Genomic DNA, 22,835 nt, shown 5'->3' on the forward strand with positions numbered 1-22,835 from the left:
AGGGACCATTCCCTGGAGAAGGATGTCATTCTTGGTAGGGTGGAGGGTCGATGAAAGAGGGGGAGGCCTTCAAAGAGATGGATTGACACGGTGACTGCGATGATGGGCTCAAGTATAGCAGGGATTGTGGGGCTGGCACGGGATCGGGCAGTGTTTCGTTCTGCTGAGCATGGGGTCGCTATGAGTCGGAAACGACTCGACGGCACTTAACAACAACAACAACAACAACACATTAGAGAATAAGATATGATCTTGACCCTCATGAAACTCATCTTTGAGGAGGAGAGGCAAAGGGGTATACAGAGCACTGAGTTTGTCTCTTTTTTAAAAAGGTTCCTTTCACCTCTTTGGTATTCTTTTTATTTGGGTAAAGGATACTTCACCAATAATCCACTGTCATCAAGTCAATATCAATTCATGGCAACTCCTTGTGTGTCAGAGCAGAAAAGTCCTCCTTAGAGATTTCAATGATTGACTTTTTGGAAGCAGATCTCCAGGTAACTTTTTTCAGGTGTCTCTGGATTTGAACCCCCAACATTTCAAGTAAGCAACTGAGCATGTTAACCATTTGTACCATTCAGGGATTACAAAGAACATTAGCAGTGGTTCAAAAGTAGGATAGATTAGAGAATTGCAATGTATGCTTTCTGCTTGCTTAAATATGTAAATTTTTTATTCTTGTAGAATTTCAAAGTTATCTCAATATCATAAAATGTGAAATAGGTCACAAGGTAAAGAATTACTCTTTGAAAGTCATTTTTGCACACATTAAATCTCAACATATAAAAAATCCATATATAAAGAGGTAAACAAAAGATATAAATACAGATTTGAGAATTAACAGAAGAACTACTCTAGGTAAAATCTTTTTAAACAGCTTAAAAACAAATATTTAGGGGGAAAATTCTCTCACATTTGAAAGAGAAAATACATAAATTGATTTTCCAATCTTATGGAGATCTTTTAAAAGAAAAATGTTCAATAATTTAGAAAGGGTTTGTCCATTCTCAGGAAAGCAAGACTGGACTGAATTTTGTTTCCCGACCAGCTTAAATTAATATATATTATATATATATGTATATATATATATATATATATATATATATGTATAATTATATATATATGGATAAATCCAGCATTCTTTTTTAACTCTGCCATCCTAAAAGAATAATTGGTGTCAAGAATTCATGTCAATTGCAATTGTGACCTGCTTTCTGAAGTCATTGTTGAATAACAGTAAAACATCACCATATCCCATAGAAAATACTTACATCCAAACGCCTGTACAATTCTGGAATATCAGCAAATAGAATGAATAGACACACACTCAGCTGTATGACCAGCACAAGGACAAATACATCTGAGGAAATAAGAACACAGCTATCATTTTCAAAAACAAAGTACCGACTGTCACAATATTGACAGACATATTCTAGATTAACACTGATTAACTGTATTTGATTTCTATATCCAAACACAGCATAATAGATGGAATGTGCTCATTTCTATGCAATAGGTCTCACCTCTACAATTTCTATGCATGTCCTTGAGGCAACTGGAAATTTTCACATGCATGTTATAGGTTTTATTTGGTAAAACTGAAAAATATTTATTCGATAACATTGACAAAATCCATTTTCAAAATGTGCATTGATGACATGCAAGTATCTGAGTCTCTAATAAAAGCCAGCTGCCTCAAATCCTTTCTGGGGGGGAAAAAAATAATAAGGGCTGTAAATAAGTCATTTTTAATGACAAATCATGTAGAGGTCAGCATTTGGCTTCCTCATCCTAAGAAGGAGATGGACAAAACAATTTTCTCTGAAAAAAACCACATTTTTATGAGTATATTGATTTCTCAGCTTCTGCTTCTGGATTTTCACAATTGGAGGGGTAGTTATGGTATGCAAATAAATGCCCCTTAGGGCAACCAGGTCACTTACCACTCCATCAAATACAATTCCCCACCCCAGAATGCAAGGAGATGGGAAATAGTTGGCTGATTCTACATAATTCTGAGTCTACACAACTCCTTCAGACTGAATCCATTCCAGTCTGCCAACCATAAAATGCCATCCTGATCCTTATGTCCATGACAGGAGACAAGTTCCAACGGATACAGATTCTGCATCTGCTCCCTGAGTGACTTGGGCAAGTCTATGCTCCTCCCTGATGACCTCTCACCTCATCCAATATGATTCTACTCACAGTTTTTATAGGTGGGCTGCCTAAATGGTTTTCCTTTAGAGAATATAAGAGCCACCATGATACAGTTGATTGTTCCCAAGAACCATATAGTAGTGTTCTCAAAACTTGTGAAGGCATTATTACTTTCATTTTTTTCTGGAGCAGTTGGAGAAATGCTTAACTCTGAGATGCTTTCATTTTTTACTGTGCAGACACTGAAAAGGAAACCAAAAAAGCAAATGAAGGAAGATAATAGGCCCTTGTGGAGCTTTTGTATCTACAATACACCATGCCAGATTATGTTCGTAACAGGCACTCAATGCTTACATAATTGCTTATGTATAAGCAAGTACAAAGAATATATGGAAACATAAGAAGAAAGAAACTAGCATTTATAGACCTATATTTTGGATGGATGGATGAATGGATGAATGGTGGTTGAATGGATGGATAGGTAGATGGACAAGTTCATTTAGAGACTTATTGGACAAATTTTTATGCATCTTGTAAGACTTTATGGGAGAGAAAGATATGAGTAAGCCATGACTTTACCTACAAGTGGCTTAAGCTCTCTGATAATATATGTGTGGTGTCTATATAATTTATCACCTAACAGGGACAATTTTGAAAGTGAAAGAGAGAGACCTTAACAAATTTCACAAGGACATCAACCTTAAATTGAGGCTGCCCAGGCAAACCATAATACATGGTCACAGAAATATAAAAGAAGATTATAGATGATTATAATCAAGCAAAGGTAAGTGCCAATGAATGATACCATTAAACTGTGCTACAGAGAAGAGGGGGTCACTGGAATATTGCCCAGGGGACTTAGGAAGCCAAAGCCTTTGGCAAAATGGAGAACAATTTCTTCCCTCATATTGCTCAGATGGTGTTTGATAGAGATTAGAATGTGAAAAGCTGGAGTTGGGGCTGGGATGGTACCTGTGCATCTCCAGGGAATACCAAGGCTGCCTTTGCACTAGGAAAAAGCCAACAATGTGCATGACCAGGCTGAGAAGAATGTTGACGATCACAGAGAGCAGTAGCGGAGGGGAGATCAGCCGTCCCGCAGGTCTGAAAGGCACCAGCTTAGGGTAGGCACCATTAAGACTCACTATAAGAGAAATACAAGTATTTTATTGATGGAACAGGAAAATGTCACCTTCTTCATCAAAAAGATGGTGTAAATTTGGGGGCCTACACATCTGAAGAAATGGCCAAACTGGAGTATATCACAGACTGAGGTAACAAAACAATGTAAGAATTCAAACTCAGGTCATATGAGAAGTTCTTAAAGAAATGTACAGAACTACTATGAGATACCATTTTTTTAACCTTCCGAAAGGGCAAAAACTATTAAATTTTTAATAGCTAAGGTAAGCATTTGATAAAAGGAGCACTCTCATAGAGTGCTTGTGGGAATGTACGTTGATGCAAATCTTCTTCAGAATAATTTGGCAATAAATGTGAGGAGATTCAAAGTGTTTCTACCTTTAGATAGTTAAGGAGACCTGGTGGCACAGTGGTTAAGGCATTTTGCTGCTAAACCAAAGATCAGAAGTTCAAACCAGCGAGGCAGTTTGCTTCCCTAAAGATTTATAGTCTTGGAAACCCTATGGGGCAGTTATACTCTGTCCTATAGGGTTGCTATAAGTGGGAACCGACTCGATAGTGACTTTTTTTAAAATGCAGTACATATTACAAATGATAAGATGTGGGGGGGAAGCAAAAACCAAGAGTTGTAACTGTGGTTCATCATAACTCAAATATGTCATAAGTTGGGGACTGTCTGATATCAAAATGCTTTAATTGATTCTCTCTGGGTAACAAACTGAGATAAAGATTAAGAAGATTGTTTCTCTGTTGTACATTGCAATGCTTTCCATTTTCTTTTATAAATGGATGTATGTTAATTAGTCATAAAACAAAATAATTCAAGCTATTCAGCAATAAATAAATAAAAATATGGAAATACTCATTATGAAGAAGAGAACTATGACAGAAGAAGTTAGAACTGTTAGCAAATATCTGAAGGACTGTCACTGGGAGGAAAGTCAGACTATTCTGTGCCATCTCAAGTGGCAGAGCTGAGATGCATGAAAGAAAAACAGAGATAGATTTAGTTCTGTGTGAAGAAGAATTCTATTCACAGTAAGGGCTGTCGAAAGGGCTTCTTTTAGTAGATTTATTTAAGAAATATTTGATGACCTCCTCTGATATGCCAGGCACTGTTAGAAGTATAGGGAATGTAGCTGGGATCAAGACAGACAAGGCATCTGTTCTCTGAAGTGTACACTCAGGGGAAGCAGGCAAAAAACAAGTAAAAACATAAATGAATGTCATAATTTTAGATGGTGAGAAGTACTGCAGGAAAAGAATAATAAAACAGAGTTGTGTCATAGAGAATAATTGGTTTAGCCTCTGTTTAAAGTGACCTTTCTGAGTTAGTCACATTTTGCTGAGATCTGAATAACAAGCAAAAGTAAAAACCATTTGAAGATCTAAGGCAAAATATTCTAGGCAAAGGCAATAGCAAAGGCAAAGCCACAAGCTTGGCATTGCTGGGGACATGGAAGGACTATTGTAGCTAGAACAAGCAATTGAGTGACAATGTGGTTAGAGATGAAGTTAAGAAATAAGCAAGAGCCAAATCATGTAAGGCTTTGGTAGTATAGTGCCTAAGGCACTTGACTGCTAACCAGAAGGCTGGCGGTTCAAACCCACCAGCCACTCCTCAGAAGGAAGGTTGGGCAATCTACTTCCATAGTGATATTGCCTCGGAAACCCAAGGAGGGGTCACTATGAATCGGGTCTGACTCGACGGCACATAACAACAACAATAACATTGGATTCTTACAGAAATGAGAAGCTGCTGGGGCATTTTAAGCAGGAGAATGATATAATAAAACATATTTTTAAGACAATTCCTTTACCATTGTGTGAAGGAGAATGGGAGTAGAGAGTGGGCAGAAAGAGTGGAAGCAAAAATATCATTCATGAAGTCCTCACAATAATTCATGAGAGAGGGGACATTGCTTCGTTACAGTGGCTACACTGGAGATGGAAGAAGAGATTCAAGATACGTTCTGCAGGTAGAGTCAATAGAAATTCCACATGTGTTGGGTGCAAAGAGTCAAACAAACAGGGAAATTAAGGATGGCTAAATTAAGGATGACTCCAGGTCTTCAACTTGAGAAACAAGATGAATAGTTGTACAATTTCAATAGAATGTAAACTCCATGAGAGAAGTTTTTATTTGTTTTGTCTGCTGATGTATTCCAAATGGTTACTTTGTGCTGTTTTACTGTTTTGATTCACTATAATACATAGTACAAAGTAGGCACTGAGTATTCATTAAATTTCCTAAGTATCTGGAGATGTATAAAACTGGAGAAAGAACAGGTGTGGTGGAATGAAGAGTTCTGTTTGAGCATGTTAAGTTTGAGTCCTATTAAATACCAAAAGAAGATGCTGAGTAGTCACACTTCTAGAGGCCAGGATAGAGATCAAGGCTAGAAATAATGAATTTGGGACTCATCAGCAAATTGTTGGTAGTGGTGTCAGGTGCCATCAAGTAGGCTCTGATTCATAATGACCCTATGTACAACAGAATGAAACACTGTCTGGTCCTATGCCAGACTCACAATCCTTGCTACAACTGAGCCCATCATTGCAACCACTGTATCAATCCATCTTCTTGAGGGCCTTCCTCTTTTTCATTGACCCTCCACTTTACCAAGCAAGATATCCTTCTCCAGAGAATGGTCCCTCCTTACAACATGACCAAAGCAAGTGAGACAAAATCTTCCAAAGAACATTCCAGCTGTACTTCTTCCAGAACAGACTTGTTAGTTCTTCTTGTAGTCCTTTCAGCATTCTTCACCAACATCACAACTCAAAAGCATCAACTCTTCTTGAGTCGCCCTTATTTACTGTCCAGCTTTCACATGCATATGAGGTGATCGAAAATACCATGGCTTGGGTTAGGTGCACCTAGGTTCAAACCCACCAGCCACTCCTCGGAAGGAAGGTTTGGCAATCCTACTTTTGTAGTGATACTGCCTCGGACACCCAAGGAGGGGTCGCTATGAGTCGGGGCCGACTCGAAGGCACATAACAACAACAACAACAACAGCCTTCAAAGAGACATCTTTGCTCTTCAGCCCTTTAAAGAGGTCTTTTACAGCAGGTTTGTCCAGTGTAATATGTCATCTGATGCTGCTTCCATTGGTGTTGATCATGGAACCAAGTAATATGAAGTCTTTGGCAAATTCAGTTTTTTCTCCATTTATCATGATGCTGCTTATTGGTCCAATTGTGAGGGTTTTCATTTTCTTTACGTTGAAATGTAATCCATATGGCAGACTGTAGTCTTTAATCTTCATCAGTAAGTGCTTCAAGTCATTCTCACTTTCAGCAAGCAAAGTTGCATCGTCTGTATATCGCAGGTTGTTAATGAGTCTTCCTCCAATCCTGATGCCATGCTCTTCTTCATATAGCCCAGCTTCTCAGATTATTTGCTCAGCATACAGATTGAATAAGTATGGTGAAAGGATACAACCCTGATGCACTCCTTTTCTGATTTTAAACCATATAGTATCCCCTTGTTCTGTTCGAATGAACAGCATATAGATAGTAATAAAGCCACAGGACTTGTTGACATCATATAGAGGAATGGTATAGATTGAAAAGAGAATAGAACCCAAGAATGAGCCTTGGAATATTATAAAAGTTAGATGACAGGTAAAGGAGCAAGAACCCGCAAAGGCAATTGTGAAGGTGTATTCTTTGAAGTGGTAGTTAATTCAGGAGTGTGGTATCACAAAAGCCAATCGAAGAAAGCTTTTGAAGGATACTGCTATTGAGAGACTTGAGTACAATGAGAGAGATGTGGTCATTGCTGTTGATAGTAAGGATGTCACTGATGGAGTTCACAACAGCAGTGTCAGTGAGGGGGCAGCTGAAATGCAGATAGCTGTTGCTCTCCCTGAGCACATTCTCAAAAGCTGAGCTTCTGAACAATTTTTTAAAAGTGATGTGTTGGCAAGGTAGCTGTTAGGATTATTATGAGAAGATGTATGAGGAAATAGTGTGAAAGCAAGTCCACAAGGCATGTAGCAGAGGCTGTTAAAGACTGACACCTTCTTAAAGTGTTTCCTTTCTAGTCAGTGGTTGCTGCAGCTGGTTCATACTGGCTTGCAAGAGCCAGTTGTTTAATCAAACAAGAAGCTAAGCACAACTATTATTAAAAATAAATTATGTAAACTTGCAATTAAGTAAATACATTAAAAATAAAAGTAATGAATATTCAAAAATGATTACTTTGTAATTAGTTTACTACATTTTAGTATTGTTAATGCTCTTGAAGTTAATCATGTGGATGAAATTTAAAACTGTGTCACATTGGTAGCCATTACATCATGAATAATAAAAGAAAAATGAGAAAATATTCTTCCAGCATCTGAAAACTAATACTCGATTCAGAAAGAAGTTGCTCACACCATTGGTGAAAGAATGAAGTTCTGACACTAATTTTAGTAGTTTTACTTTTATCTTACCAGTTAAGGTAAAGGAAAATATCAACCAACACTTATGTTGGAACTAATTCAGTCATCAGTTGCAGCCTTAGGCTGACCATGGATACAAGGGCAAGCATTGTGTAAGAATCAATTGGCTAAATGGAATTTGCAATAAAGAGTACTGTATCCTTTGTTATTATTTGCAAATTGCTTACTACACATTCTTAGTTTGGGCACATTTATAATGTTTTTTGCTGGTAGGTACAGCCAAGTCAATTCTAACTCATGATGACTCCATGAATTGCACCATGGGGTTTTCAAAGCAGCAATCATTCAAAAGCAGTTCATCAGGCCTTTCTTCCAAGGCAACTCTCAGTAAGTTTGAACCATCAGCCATTTTGCTAGTAGTCAAGTGCTTAATCATTTGTATCTCCCAACATACACACATGAATTTTTAATAGAACCATTTGTTAATCATTTGTTAGCACACCGCTGAGTCCTAATAAACAACAGCATAGGCCCAGCACCCAGATTCATGCTGTCATATATTAGAACTTGACTGCATCTCTAGTAGTTGGAACAGAAGACTGACTAAAATGAAATGACAATAGAATTAATAGAATTAGAGATGGGAAGAGGAAAAAGTGAATGCATGCAACCACTATTTGGGAAATTTCAGAATAATGGCATTTGTAGCTAGTGGAAGATTTAGAGTCAAAGAATTGTTTAAAAAAGAAGATACTAGATGCTGATGGGAATACTTCAATAGATAAGAGAAAAGCTGATGATAATGGAGGAAGAGGTTATTAATGAACAAAGTCAATGAGAAGGTGGGAGGAAATAGGATGCAAAGTACAAGTGGAATTGTTGCATTTATGTATTAACAGAGAGAAAACAATATGGGTAAAGATGCTGGTTGATGGGTGTGTGTGAAGAAATTCCTTATCAGGGAAACTGGGGAGATGATTCATATATTAGTTAGAAAGTGGTGGATGGAAGCAGTATACTCTCAAGATTGTCCTTAAGCTCTATTCTAAATTCCAAGCAGCTAGGATTTGGAGATGAAAACATAAAAGCTATTCAGTTTCTACAAACTGGGTACATTTAATTATAACTATACCTAAAAGCAGACTGAGGTCACCTTTCTTGGTTTTCAAGGTACTTTTAATTTTTAAATGTTTAGTGACCATTATGAAAGCTCTATATTTTGTAGGAAACAACAAAAGAGCAAGCCAGCTTTTCCTTTAATAATACCATCTGTCAACACTTAAAAGTGAGGACTCCATTTTCTCTCTTTGTCTATACCCTCAGGAATAAGCATATGACCGTTGCTGCAGCTGCTGCTGCTGCCACCCCTCCTGGTAGAAGAACCCTTCTGGGGCACAGGGGAAGCAAGCCGAGGGGAGTACCTCTGGGAAGAAAGTAGTTTAAACGTCTTACTTGTTATACCAATAAGAGTTGTAATGGCCAAATCCTGGAACAGAAACTGGTAGTTTGAAAGGCTGTTTGTCTCCTGAAAAGAAAAAGAAAAGCTCGAGAAAGTTATTTTACTTTCTGAAGTCTGACATCAATTGCATTCATTTGCCACATAAGACTTTTCTAACAAAGTGCCAAAGAGATGGTGTGGCCAGGGCCTCTTTGGGGTGGTAAGGGGCCATATTGATGGCATTTCTCAAAGCCAAGCATGTGAAGCCCTCAGGGAGCAGGAGGGTCACCAAGCAGGAGTGCTTTCTTGACTGGTCATTTGTGCATCAGGATGATCCTTTGTTGAGGACAACATTTGCTCTGCTAGATTCATCTTTGCTCTCTCTTCTACTTTGACGTAGAAAACTTGGGGTTTGGTCTGGAGCAGTAAAAGTGCATTCCTAGTAGTACAAGTAACAGGTAAGCGATCTTATCTAAATTTTACCAGAGGGAAAATTAAAATAACAGAACCCATTATTTACATTCCCAGGTGGCAATAGACTTGATGTCACAAAGCACTGATTGATACCTTAGGAGAAAATGTGTTCAGGTCTTACTGATTTTAAGTAGACTTTTCTCACCACCTCCCCCACCTCTACTCCCCACCCCTTAGTGGGAAGAGAGAGAATGAAATCTCATGTTTAATTGCACTTTTAAGCATAATGAGTTACTGGGATTCCAAAATAGATCCAAATTTCCATAAATGACCTGAACTCTTCCAAGCCATTTATTGGTGAGTTAGAAAAGACAGCAGCAGTCTAAAAACAACAGAGCTAAAACTCTTAATCTCAGATCAAGAGGCAATGTTAAGTAGAGATGAAACTAGATGACAAGCTCAGCGTCAATAAAATATCCTTTTTGAAGAACTCTCTGATAATTAATGAAGTAAGCCCACATGCTGGGTTCACAAACAAGAGGCATGTTTTTTCACCATTATATCTTGTTGAATACTAAAAGCCATCACAAGACTTGTATTGTTTGTGATATGATATGTGAATTTTCAAATCCCCATATGCAGGGAATCATGGTGTACTGGAGCCTGCTTTGAACTGGCTCAGGGGAGTACACAGCTAAAGTTTCAGGAATTTCATGTGCCAGTTGTTAAACCCAGTCATTATAAAAATAAATAAGTTACACAAACTTGCCATTAAATAAACTGTGTTAAAAACAAAGGTAATAGATACTCAAAACTGTCTTCCTAATAATTTTACTATATTTTACTGTTACTTATACTCCTGAGAGGAGCTCTGGTGGCATAGTGCCTAAGGCACTTGACTGCTAACCAGAAGGCTGGTGGTTCAAAGCCACTCCTCAAAGGTTGGGCAATCTACTTCCATAGTGATACTGTCTCAGAAACCCAAGGAGGGGTTGCTATGAGTCAGATCTGACTCAACAGCAGTGAGTTTGCTTTTTTTTTTTTTTTTTTTGGTTATGCTCTTGAGACACTCTTGAGATTGTTTACATCTATTGCATCTATATGATGAAAATACTATTTACCAACACACCACTGCAGAGAATCATCTCCTTAATGAATGGTATGCTATGGTAGAATCACCCTGGAATTGTAAAGGTAGAGATGTTGTACCAATTTGACAGGTGGAAGTGGCCAGGAGAGAGGCAGTGTTGTGTACAGTCCTGATCCTCAGATACCACTGGATGAAAGGATGGTAGGTCAAAAAGATAGAGAATTGACATTAACAAACTTGCTCATGCACATTTGTCTATTTCTGATTTACTGTGGAAAATACTTCTAGAGGGGCTGTTGGTTCTCGATTACCCTATTTACATTCTCTCATTTAGAGGTATTGCAAACTGAGAGTGCACCTACACTGGTTTTACTTCTCACTAACCAAGAGGCTAGGTCGCAAGTCATACCCAGTAGAGCAGCAGAACACCAACATACTGAATCATGCTGTACAGAGCCATGTACTTAAACATACAAAATGAGGTCACGAGAGCTGCACGTCCTTCCCTGCATAAAGAAAAGAAATGAGGTCAGTTGCTCTGGGCCATTCAGCTGAGCTGAGGAGGAAAGAAATTAAAAGTCTAATTGTTCAAATATTTGTCTGACAGACTGGACAGCCTTGAGACAGTGGGAGTAGCTAGGTTTTCAGGGAAGATCAATTCCAGGCCAGTTTTCATAGACCTTGATCCAGCTATGGAACCCACATTTAAAGTTACTTTTGTCCTCTCTGTGGACATGATTTCAGCTCCTGAACTCAGTCATGGAACCTAGGAGCTATTCCCAGATTTTGTCGCTATTCAACAGTGTAACTTAGATCATTTCCCTCTTTTTAGGTGCTATGGTGGTGTAATGCCTAAGGCCTTTGACTCCTAACCAGAGGGTGGGTTGTTCAACCCCACCAGCCACTCCTTAGAAGGAAGATTGAGCGATCTACTTCCGTAGTGATACCGTCTGGGAAACCCAAGGAGGGGTCACTATGAGTCGTATCTGACTCAACAGCAGTGAGTTTGAGTTTATTTGGTTTCCCTCTTTTAGTCAATGTTTTTCCATCTGTGAACTAAGGGATTTAAATAAGATTGCAAGTTTGAGATTTTCATGCACATGTTTCAGGAGTTTAGCAAGCACTTGATTCAGATATCACTTTGTGCTCACTACCCACAAGCTACTCCTCAGAAAGAAGGTTGGGTAATCTACTTCCATAGTGATACCGTCTCAGAAACCCAAGGAGAGGTCGCTATGAGTCAGGTCCAACTCGATGGTACATAACAACAGCAACAACATTTCTAAAACTATGCTAAAAACAACATGCATACTCAAATGAGTCATATAAATTTAAAGAGATTGGAAACTAAAAATTGGTGGTGCAAGTCGTTAACATGCTCAGCTGCTAACCAAAACATTAGAGGTTGGAGTCCACCCAGAATTGTCTCAGGAGAAAGACCTGGTGATCTATTTCTGAAAAATCTGTCATTGAAAGGCCTACGGAGCACAGTTCTACTCGGACACACATGGGGCTGCCATGAGTCAGAACTGACCCCATGCCAATTGTTTTATGTTTGTGTGTGTGTTTTTGAAACTAAAACTATGCAAATTTTTGTTCTTATTGATTAACTAGTACACGTATAAAGCATAAAATAAATTACTTATAAAATACCACTTTTATCTATTTCATTTGGAAAAGAAATTAAGTTTAGATTTACTTGTGGTCATAATAAAGAGCCCTAGAGATGCAATGGTTAAGTGCTGAGCTGCTAACCTAAAGGTTGGTAGTTCAAACACACCAGGTGGTTCAAACACAGGAGAAAAGATCTTCACAGGAGAAAAGACCTGGTGATCATCTCTCATAAAGATTACAGCCTAGGAAACTCCCTGGGGTAGTTCTACTCTATCCTATAAGGTCTGTATGAGTCAGAATTGACTTAAGGACACACAACAACAGCAACGTGGTCATAATAAGTTCCTGGGGTTGCAAAATCTGATTCTCAAGACAAGATTTTTCCAATATCAGGACTTTGTTACTGCAATACACTCTGCCTAGAAGACAGTTAATTAGTTCCTTCTCATTCCTCACCTCCTTAGAGAGGCTTTCCCATATCACCCCACATTAAACAGCAAGCTCCTCTCCCAGGTCATCTTACTACCTTTGACATCATACATTTTTGTGTTTCCTTGTTACATACCAGTTGCTGTAGAGTCAACTCCATCTCATGGCAACCTCAAGTGTGTTTGAATAGAACTGTGCCCTATATTGTTTTCAGTGGCTGAATTTTTAGCAAGGTGATTACCAGAACTTCCTTCAAAATTTCCTCTGGGTACATTCAAACTTCCAACATTTTGGTTAGTAGCAGAATGCTGAAATATTTGAGCTTCCCCCCAAAATGAACCATCATTGAGTCAATTCCAACTTTCAAGAGGTCTTTTGTAGCAGATTTGCCCTATGCAAATGCATTGTTTAATTCCTTGCCTGCTGCTTCCATGGGCATTGATTTTCATTCCAAGTAAAATCAAACCCATGACAACTTCAATCTTTTCTCATTTTATCGTGATGTTGCTTATTGGTCTAGTTGTGAGGGTTTTTGGTTTCTTTATTTGATATGTAATCCATACTGAAGGCTCTGCTCTTTCACCTTCTTCAGTAAATACTTTTAGTCATCTTTACTTTCAACAATGTTGTATCATCTGCATATTGCAGCTTGGTAATGAGTCTTCCTCAATCCAGATGTCTCATTCTTTTTCATATAGCCCAGCTTCTTGCATTATTTGCTTAGCATACAGATTGAATAAGTATTGTGAAAGGATAAAATCCTGATGCACATCTTTCCACACAGTATTCCTTTGTTCCTTCTGAGTAACTGTCTTGGTTGATGTACAGGTTCCACATGAACACAATTAATTGCTCTGGAATTCCCATTCTTCCCAATGTTATCCATAATTTGCTATGCTCCACACAGTCAGATGCCTTTGCATAGTCAATGAAACGCACATAAACATCTTTCTGGTATTCTTTGCTTTCAACCAAGATCCTTCTAACATCAGTAATGATTTCCCTAGTTTAAAGTCCTCTACCGAATCTGGCTAAAATTTCTGGGAGTTCCCTGTCAATGTACTGCTGCAACTATTTTTCAGTTATCTCCAGCAAAATTTTACTTGCATGTGATACTAATGATATCATTCAATAATTTCCACATTCTGCTGGATCCCCCTGGCTTTGGAATGGGCATAAATATGAACCTCTTCCAGCTGTTTGGCCAGTTAGCTCTCTTCCAAATTTCTTGGCATAGACAAGTGAGCATGTCCAACGTTGCATCCATTTGTTGAAACATTTCAATTGGGATTCCATCAAATCCTGCAGCTTTATTTTTCACCAGTGCCTTCAGTGTAGCTTGGACTTCTTCCTTCGATGCCAATGGTTATCAATCATGTTACCGACTGAAATGGTGAAAAGTTAGCCAATTCTATTTGGTTCCGTGACAATGTATTCCTTCCATCTTCTTTAGATGCTTCCTGCATAGTTCAATATTTTCCCCATAGAATCCTTCAATATTGCAACTTAAGGCTTGAATTTTTCTTCAATTATTTCAGCTTGAGAAGTACAGAATCATAACTGTTACCTTTGTTTATCTCTGTACTTGCTAATTGCCTGACTGCCTTCACCAAAAGAAAGCTTCATGAGATTAGGGTGTGTGTGTTTTGTTTTTTTGTTTTTTCTACTTGCTCCTAGGGCCCCAGTTCTTCCAACATTGCCTGGCACTGAGTGCCTGCTCAACTATTGAATGCATGAATAAATTAAAAAATTTAGAAAGCTAGCCGAATAATTACTTCAAGGTGGTAAAAGAATATGATATTTTTACAGAAAATGCATTTAAACAAAATGAATTCTAGTTCACTAACTATAGAAGGTGATTACCAGGACTTTCTTCAAAAGTTCCTCTGGATACATTCAAACTTCCAACATTTCGGTTAGTAGCAGAATGCTGAAATACTTAAGCTTCCCCCAAAACGAACAACCATTGAGTCAATTCCAACTTTCAGGAGGTCTTTTGTAGCAGATTTGCCCTATGCAAATACATTGTTTATTTCCTTGCCTGCTGCTTTTGAGTGATCTTGGGCACATGAGTTAAGTTCTCTAAGCCTCAACTGCTTTATTTGTACAACAAATAATAGCCATTCTACATTTCCAAGCTGTCTTAAAGTATAAGATAATAGGCATTAAAGTCCTTCATAAAGTACATACATGTGCTAGTTATTACAATAACCAAGATTATACACATTGCTAACTATCATTCAAATAAAATGCAGCATGTCTGGGGAAAGAAAATAAGAAGCAAGGGGAATTTTAGTGGGAACAGCAAAGACGAAGAAATATCTTGAAAACTAGTGATGGGAAGGATAATTCAAAGACATATAAGGAAGCATAAAGAGGCATGGGGAAAGAAGGCAAGTGGGGGAAAGAAGGTTTCTCTCAATTTCCAAGATCTAAGGAGAAACAATAAAAAGTAGATAAATATACAAGAGGAAGGATCAAAGCAGGAATAAATTCCACATTCCAATCTTCTAAAAATTACCTAATCAGTGACTTTCATTGGACATGTCACTGCTCTCACAATTTTACTTGCAACTCTTAGTGAATCCATTTGACGGCAGAATGTTTTGACTGCATTCCACTACAAAGCTTTTTCTCAGCCCTGGGATACAATCAAGGATTCCCTGGTCTTTTCCAGGTAAGACAATATGGTTTGGCTCTGAAAGCTAAAACAATGCTGAGGGAAAGTGCCTACTTACTTGATAAGATGGGGTACACACTCAATGTTTGGAGTTTTGGAGGTGAAAGGTGAGGCCACAGATGCTTCCTGCTCTGACAGAGAGATGCCCACATGAGCCATTTTCAAAGCCTGAAAGCAAACAGTCAAATAATAGCCTCACATATGTCTCCACTGAGGCCCTGTAGTAAAAGCTAGCTAAGCTCCATGCATGGTAACTGTGGACCAAAGCACCAGATATGAGATGATATGTCTTTGTTCTGGCTGCTGCTAGAGGAAGACACGGCATTAGGACATCTAATCAAAGAAGTGAAAACTCTGGAACCAAACTCTATTCTGTTTAGTCTCTACTGACCACTGAGTCTTTGAGTGACTGGTCAAATGCCTCCCAACTCCCTCAGCATGATTTTGCCCATCAAGAGCACTGGTGATGGTGTATATCCCAGAAGATATTACCTTTGAAGGTCCCCAGACAAATATAATTGACCAATACTATGGCCCCCCACACTGGCAGCTACTTACCCCACAGTCATTGGCTCCATCACCACACATGCCTACAAAGTAACTAAAAGAGAACCATGTCAATTGCAAAGGATATCAAAGCAAACTTACCAGCTAATTTCCCTAATTGAAAAGGGAAATTGAAATTGAAAAAGTCTTCATTACTTAAGACTCAAACACATCACTTATTTTAAGGGAGGGTGCAAATAGTTAACATGCTCAGCTGCTAACTGAAGGGCTAGAGGTTCAAGTCCACCCAGATATGCCTCAGAAGAAAGGACTGGTGATCTCCTTCCAAAACTCAACCACTGGAAACCCTGTGAAATACCTTCCTACTCTGATACACATGCGGTCGCCATGAGTCAGAATTGACTTGATGGCAACTAACAACAACAAAGCTTACTCTTTAGGTTTTCAACTATAGTGAGAAGACAGGACTTTCTGAATCCGGAAGCTTGCCTAATAAATGAGTCAAGTGATTAGAGGATGTAGGCAAAGGTGTACAGATGTGATGAAGAGCCAGAAGCAGAAAAAGCCTATGATACTATATGGAGTTCCATTAACAATTAATGAAAGGGCCCAAATGATAGGTACTTTATTTGAACTTCCCATTGTGTCTAAAAATGGAGACCCTCTGTGCTGGCAAAGAAGGATTTTTTTTTTTTTTTTTTTTTTCTGAGTTTGGATGGAAAGGGTGCTTTGGCATAAGAATATCTAAATATTTGAGGGTTATATAAATCTTTTGTCACATTAATAATCCTATATCATAACTGTAATGATGACAGCTTATAGAAATAAAGTCCAAATGCTCATATGTCTCCAGTATCTGAGCTCAACTACTTTTTGAACTTATTTCTCACCACATTTCTTGTGGTTTAGTCCAGTGGTTCTCAACTTTGGATGCAAAATGGAGCAATCTGAGGAGCTTTGAAAAACATGCTAAGGTCCAAGCCCCATATTGAACAATTGAATCAGAATCTCTGGAAGGTGGGGTTCTGATGTTGGATTTTTTAAAAAGGTCCCCAGATGATTCTCATCAACCCAGGTAAGTGCCCGGTGCCCTAGCCAAACTGAATGACTTCCCTATACCTCTGCCTCTCCCCTGACTGCCATGCCTCCATGCAGTTCACTCCACCTGAATTGGTAAAGAACCTACTCCAGTTTCTGAAATTCTTCCACTAGACTGGATTTCTGCCCAGGAGACATTCTTGCAAAGATGGTCCCATTAATCAGTATCTGTAAGGAACCCAAAAAATAAAAATTTTTATCATATGAGCTGATCACGCATGAAAAAAAATGATAACACTCAGAACACAGGCTTGATGATGATACCCAGGAACAGGAAAAAAAGTCTGTTTAAAAGGAGCACTCCTTTGGTTCTTAAGATAGGTCATTGAGACTTCAGTCATCAGCTAAGTGATCCGTGAAGACCACAAATCAGTAAAGATGACTGCTTAATAAGCTGTTTGATGGAAATAGAGACCTAAAGGAACTTGGTTCAGCTACCAAGAGGAATATGGTCCTAAAAAATCCTGGGCTTCCTGGAACCTTGAACAAGTAGAGTGTGCCAAAATGCAAGGTAGCAAGCAAGCATCAGGATCCCAAAAGATGGAAAGGAGGCAACTGTTTCTTGGAAAATCATTCAGCCAATGGTGAAATAGTAACTATTTGTGATCTGTGACTTAACCATACAATCTGAATTCAACCAACTGTGAAACTAAGCTAATATCTCAAACTTAATTTGGTCTGTGAAACATCAATGGTTTGGGTGTATGAAAACCAGTAACTAGCACCCTCTATCTAAGCTCATCCTATAGAGTCTAAATCCTTTTGTGTTTTGTATCTGTGTTCTCTACTCAGTCTCAAAATATTTACTCTTCTTTTCTTACACAGTACCTAAAATGATGAGAAATTAAATAACAAATTTCTCTTCAGGTTGCACTAAACATAACCCTTCTCTAGTTTGTTCATATGTTATGTATACATCTAACTTACGTGTTCCCATTACAGGTTTGTTCTTCATCAGAAAAGTTTTAATTTTGACCCTGCTTAGTATAGTAGTCCTCTATTATAAACCAAACAGATCAGAGAGATGCAAATCAAAACAACGAGATACCGTCTCACCCCACCACTGATGGCAAGGTTCAATGAGACAGAAAATAACAAATGTTGGCAGGGATATGGAGAGATTGGGACTCTCATAGACTGCTGGTGGGACTGTGAAGTGATACAACCACTGTGGAAAGCAGTATGGTCATTCTTAGAAAGCTGGAATTGGAGATACCTTTTGACCCAGCAATCCCATTACTAGATATATCTCCTAGAGAGGTGAGAGCCAGACAGGAACAGATATATGCATGCTCATGTTCATTGCAGCACTATTTACAATAGCAAAAAGATGGAAACAACATACATGCCCATCATTGGAAGTGTGGATGACTAACTGTGGCACATACACATACTGGAATGCTATGCAGCACTAAAGAATAATGTACAGTCGGCAAAACACTACATGATATGGATGGACTTGGAAGACATTATGCAGAGTGAAATAAGTCAATCACAGAAGGACAAATAAAATATTAGTTCTTTGTTGTGGAGGGTCAAGGAAAGGTTTATATATGGAGGGAAATTTTGTTGGTTGCCATGGGTGGGAGGGGAGTGGAGGGAACCCTGCCAAAAAAAAAAAAAAAATGCATTGACCCATGTCACTTTAGTTTTGTGTATTTCACCGTACATAAATTATATTTCAGTAAAATGCATTTAAAAAAAAAGAGTTCTTCTATTCTTGACCTGCCTTCTGAATAACTGCAGAATTTTCCTTATACTATAATTCCTCTACCCAAAACAATCCTTATGATTTGAAAAATCACTGACACTTCAGTCTGGTAGGTAGCAGAACATTGGCTAATCAAGTTTACTTATTTCAAATATAGTAGGAAATGAGACAACAGCAACTTCTGCAAAAATATCTACCTCCCTTATAATGTATAGAACTAACTACTCAAAGTTCTATCATATCTATGCTGAGCCTTAGGAAGACATAGAGCCATTCTCTGTAGGTGACGTCTTAAGCATATTTACTGTGAGATTGGCACTCTCTTCGAACTTACCTTTGGCAGTAGGCTGCTGAAATGTTGACATATAATCTGAAAGGATTTTCCACTGAGGGCAAAATGGTATCTTCCTTCTCTGTCATTACCAGGGACTTCTTCCCTGATGTTAATGTAATTGTCCTGAAAACCAAGACACAGTTAGTTTTGACCCTTTCACTGGATAGAGTGGTTAAGGCCACACACATATCTGAGAAAGGAAACAAAGACAGAATCTAATCTCTCTTTAAAAGTCAAACTCCACCCCTGATACCTCACAGAAACACTTTCTCTTTGCTGGGTCAATCATTGACTATCCCAGCCACCAGTGAATAAGAGAATAGCACTTACTTGTGTCCTGTTTTCATCCTGATTTGATCTCGATGAGTCCCAGAGAGGAGCACATTTCACATATTTCAAGTGTAAAATACAAAAGCCTGAAGCTTTACATATCTCTCTCTGAAGGGAGAACTTACTATTTTTTTTCTTACAGAATTAATATCATTGCACAAGGACACAATAGAGATAGAATACTGACAAGACTGGAGATAAACAAGTAAACCTTTGTTTTCCCCCACCAGAGGCATGGGTTGATTTTCCAATGCACACAGTGGTGTCTTTTCTAGGGAGCTCAAAGAGGAGGCTGACAAGCAAGAGAAATATGAAGAATTAGCTTTGCAGCTCCACTGCCTATATACTTTCTCATACAGAGTCAACAATTTTTTTAAGTTTTAAAGAATGGATTATTTCAAGCATCTAGCAAAAACACTGTACCTTTTAGCTCAGTGAGAACAGTATAGGAAAGTGATGTAACTGAGTTCATGAAGTGTATATGTGGCAGACATATATTTGGAGAAGTATGTTGACTCTAGGTCACTTATACACCACTGCTGGCCAAACCTATTCAGTCACCAAAACGATTAGACAAATTAGGTAATAGAGTGGAAAGCCCATTCTCAGGTATACCTGATTCCCATATACAATGTGCTGCTTCTCTTCGACTAATTTCCAAGATATAGATGCTGATGAAGATCCACTAGGTTCATTTGCCTCAATAAGAATAACCTTCTCATTTTCAGAAACCATCCCAGACTTTCTGGCCACCGTTATAGCAGTCTGAAGATTGTCACCTAGAAGTAAGATATCCAAAAATAAGGTTGAAGAAATTGAACTAATTCATGTAGGGCCTGGCAAACCAAGGAAAGGAGTCTGCACCTTATTCTAACTGTGGAGAGAAATAATTTTCTTAATAGAGAGCCTGACCCTCTGTAATTCCATAATCCTTTTTCTGGTTCTTCCTGCTTTTCATCTGATTACTTCATGACCTACCAGTGTATTTTTTGCCAGAGACTAGGAGCTCTGGTAGCATAGTGCCTAAGGCACTTGACTGCTAACCAGAAGTCTGGCGGTTCAAACCCCCCAGCCACTCCTCGGAAGGAAGGTTGGGCAATCCTACTTCCATAGTGATACTGCCTCGGAAACCCAAGGAGGGGTCGCTATGAGTCGGGGCCGACTCGACGGCATATAACAACAACAACAACAGGAAGAAAAATACAAAGATAACATTCAAATCTATTTCTGTCATTTGTTGATAGCTTTGCAAGAGTTTAGCAAAACTCTTGTGGTTTAATATAGCATCTGGTAGTTCCACTTCTAGCTGAAAAGGAGTAAACCCACTACAATCAATCTCTCCTGCAGATTACAACTGAAAACTATAGACAAAATACAAAAATCAACTACCTAAGTACACTTAAAAGTCAACAAAATCAGACAGAATATGTGAAGGGAGGTAAAACTTGGAGAAAGAAACTACAAATGGATGAGTGTCACATTTTTTTCTCCTTTCTCTTGCACTTTTGACATGAGGGTGGGGCCAAATTCTAAAGCCACACAGGCTGTTAAGACTTCAAAAAAATCTAGTCTTTCTAGCCAGAGAAACTGTCAAAGGGGTCCCTATGAGCTGGAGGGTATGAGGGAAATCCTGGAAGGAAAGAGCTGAGTAAGAGGACTAACTCAATATATGAACCTATATAAGTCCCAACCTCAACCCAGAGTTGTACATGTGTGTAATAGACCTAAAGGTGCATAACAAAAGCTTTAAGAACTTAACTAAGATGTAAATCACATCTTATGACCCAAACTAACCCCTATGTGGGACAACCCAAATCGCATAGTAAAAACTTTGAAATTTAGTATAACACTGGATCCACCAACTACAATAGGTAAGATAAATTGTGATTGATTGATTGCTAAAGTAATAATAATATAGAAAGTCAACATTTTATGGAAGGAAATTATCTTTGTTGATTACCGGGGGTGGGAGGGGAGAAGAGGAGAGGGAACACTGTTAGATAGGTAGAGACAAGTATTGATTTGGGTGAAGAGAAGGGCAAAGTACCAAATGTGAGTGATAAACACAGTAGCATCGAGGAAGAGGAAGACATACAGAGGTGCATGGGATGTACAGACAACACAGATGAACCCTTTTATACATACAGTACTGCATTGTCAGTGAAGGCAAACATTGATATATGGGTGGGTGGATAGATGGGTGGGCAGACTGAATTATTAGGTATGTCTATGCAGGTGGGAGTGTGCCTAAGACCATGTATAGGGTTGGCAGACAATGTTTCTAAAAGTGTATTTATATGTTCTGTAAGAATTCCCAGGTATATAGTAGAGCTGACGAGGGATGAGGTTGTAGTCACTTCTTGGCCATAGGCAGACACCCAGAGGGAGAGAGTAGATGTACCTGTGGACTTGGGACTTGGGACCACAGTCTCAGGGGACATCAAGCTCAATTGACATAACATACTAAATAAAAATGTTGTTCTACATCCTACTTTGGCTAGTATCAACTGGGATCTTGCAAGCAGACATCTAGACACAATGATAGGTCTCTCCTTATCCAGAGCAAAGAATAATGAAGAAAACCAAAGATGCATGGAAACAATTAGTCCAAGCAAATGATACATCATACAATCCTCAGCCTATACGACTATGAGACCAGAAGAACTAGATGGTGCCCAGCTACCACTGTCAACCTCTTGGAAGGGGATCTTTGTAGGAGATACTGGATAGAGTGGGAGAACAATATGGAACAAAACTCAAAATCATTAAAAAAAAAAAAAAGACCACATTTGCTGGTCTGATAGAGCCTGATAGAACCACTGAGACTATAGCCCCTAGCTGCCTTTTGGGTCTGAATTGAACCCATTCTTGTGGTTTCCACCCAAATAAAAGACAGGCACATGAGCTGAACATTTACATTAGGTAGGTACATTCCTTGGAGAGCTCAATCATGGGAGAATAAAAGGCCTGTGTATGCACAGGGAGACAGCTTGGGGGACAGGAGTGCATGGGAAGGAATGACACAGGGAAGAGGTAGCTATGGGGAGGACATAGAAGGGGAGCTGTTGCATTGTAGGAAATTATAGTCAATGTCATGAGACAAAGTATATGTGAGCTGCTGTATGTAAGGTGAATTTGCTCTGTAACCTTTCACCCAAATCACAATAAAAATTTTCAAAAAAGTCAACATTCTCTGGGGTATTTTAATAGCATACAAAATTTCACAAACAATATAATATTCAAAATGTCCAGTATACTTAATACTAAAACTTTTTATATTTGGCCAAAGCTCTACAATCAACAGATGTCATCCCAAGGTGACCCAGTTATTGGCATTATCAGACAAAAGTTTTAAAGCAGCTATTATAAGCCTCCTTCTTGTGGCAAAATATGCTCTTTAAATAAATGGAAAGATAGAAGTTCTCAACTGACAAATATAAACCACAAAAAAGAACCAAATGGGTATTTTAGAATTGAAATATATAATACCAGA

The 22,835-nt window shown here is 38.5% G+C and overlaps 1 protein-coding gene across 1 annotated transcript in view; it reads right to left on the bottom strand.

The window, feature by feature from the left end:
• ATP13A4 (ATPase 13A4) overlaps window positions 1-22,835 on the bottom strand; it is a 142,638-nt gene that overhangs the window by 16,171 nt on the left and 103,632 nt on the right. The window contains exons 19-28 of the mRNA XM_007948019.1: window positions 19,958-20,121; window positions 19,013-19,135; window positions 17,056-17,135; window positions 15,921-15,963; window positions 15,421-15,530; window positions 11,049-11,145; window positions 9,150-9,222; window positions 3,133-3,304; window positions 2,209-2,402; window positions 1,272-1,360 (exon numbers count right to left, since the gene is read on the bottom strand). Coding sequence (XP_007946210.1) covers window positions 1,272-1,360; window positions 2,209-2,402; window positions 3,133-3,304; window positions 9,150-9,222; window positions 11,049-11,145; window positions 15,421-15,530; window positions 15,921-15,963; window positions 17,056-17,135; window positions 19,013-19,135; window positions 19,958-20,121 — 1,145 coding nt within the window. The remainder of the gene's footprint in view (window positions 1-1,271; window positions 1,361-2,208; window positions 2,403-3,132; window positions 3,305-9,149; window positions 9,223-11,048; window positions 11,146-15,420; window positions 15,531-15,920; window positions 15,964-17,055; window positions 17,136-19,012; window positions 19,136-19,957; window positions 20,122-22,835) is intronic.

The sequence above is a fragment of the Orycteropus afer genome, unplaced genomic scaffold (genome assembly GCF_000298275.1).
Source record: "Orycteropus afer afer isolate SDZICR_OR568_19922 unplaced genomic scaffold, OryAfe1.0 scaffold00198, whole genome shotgun sequence".
Taxonomy (NCBI): domain Eukaryota; kingdom Metazoa; phylum Chordata; class Mammalia; order Tubulidentata; family Orycteropodidae; genus Orycteropus; species Orycteropus afer.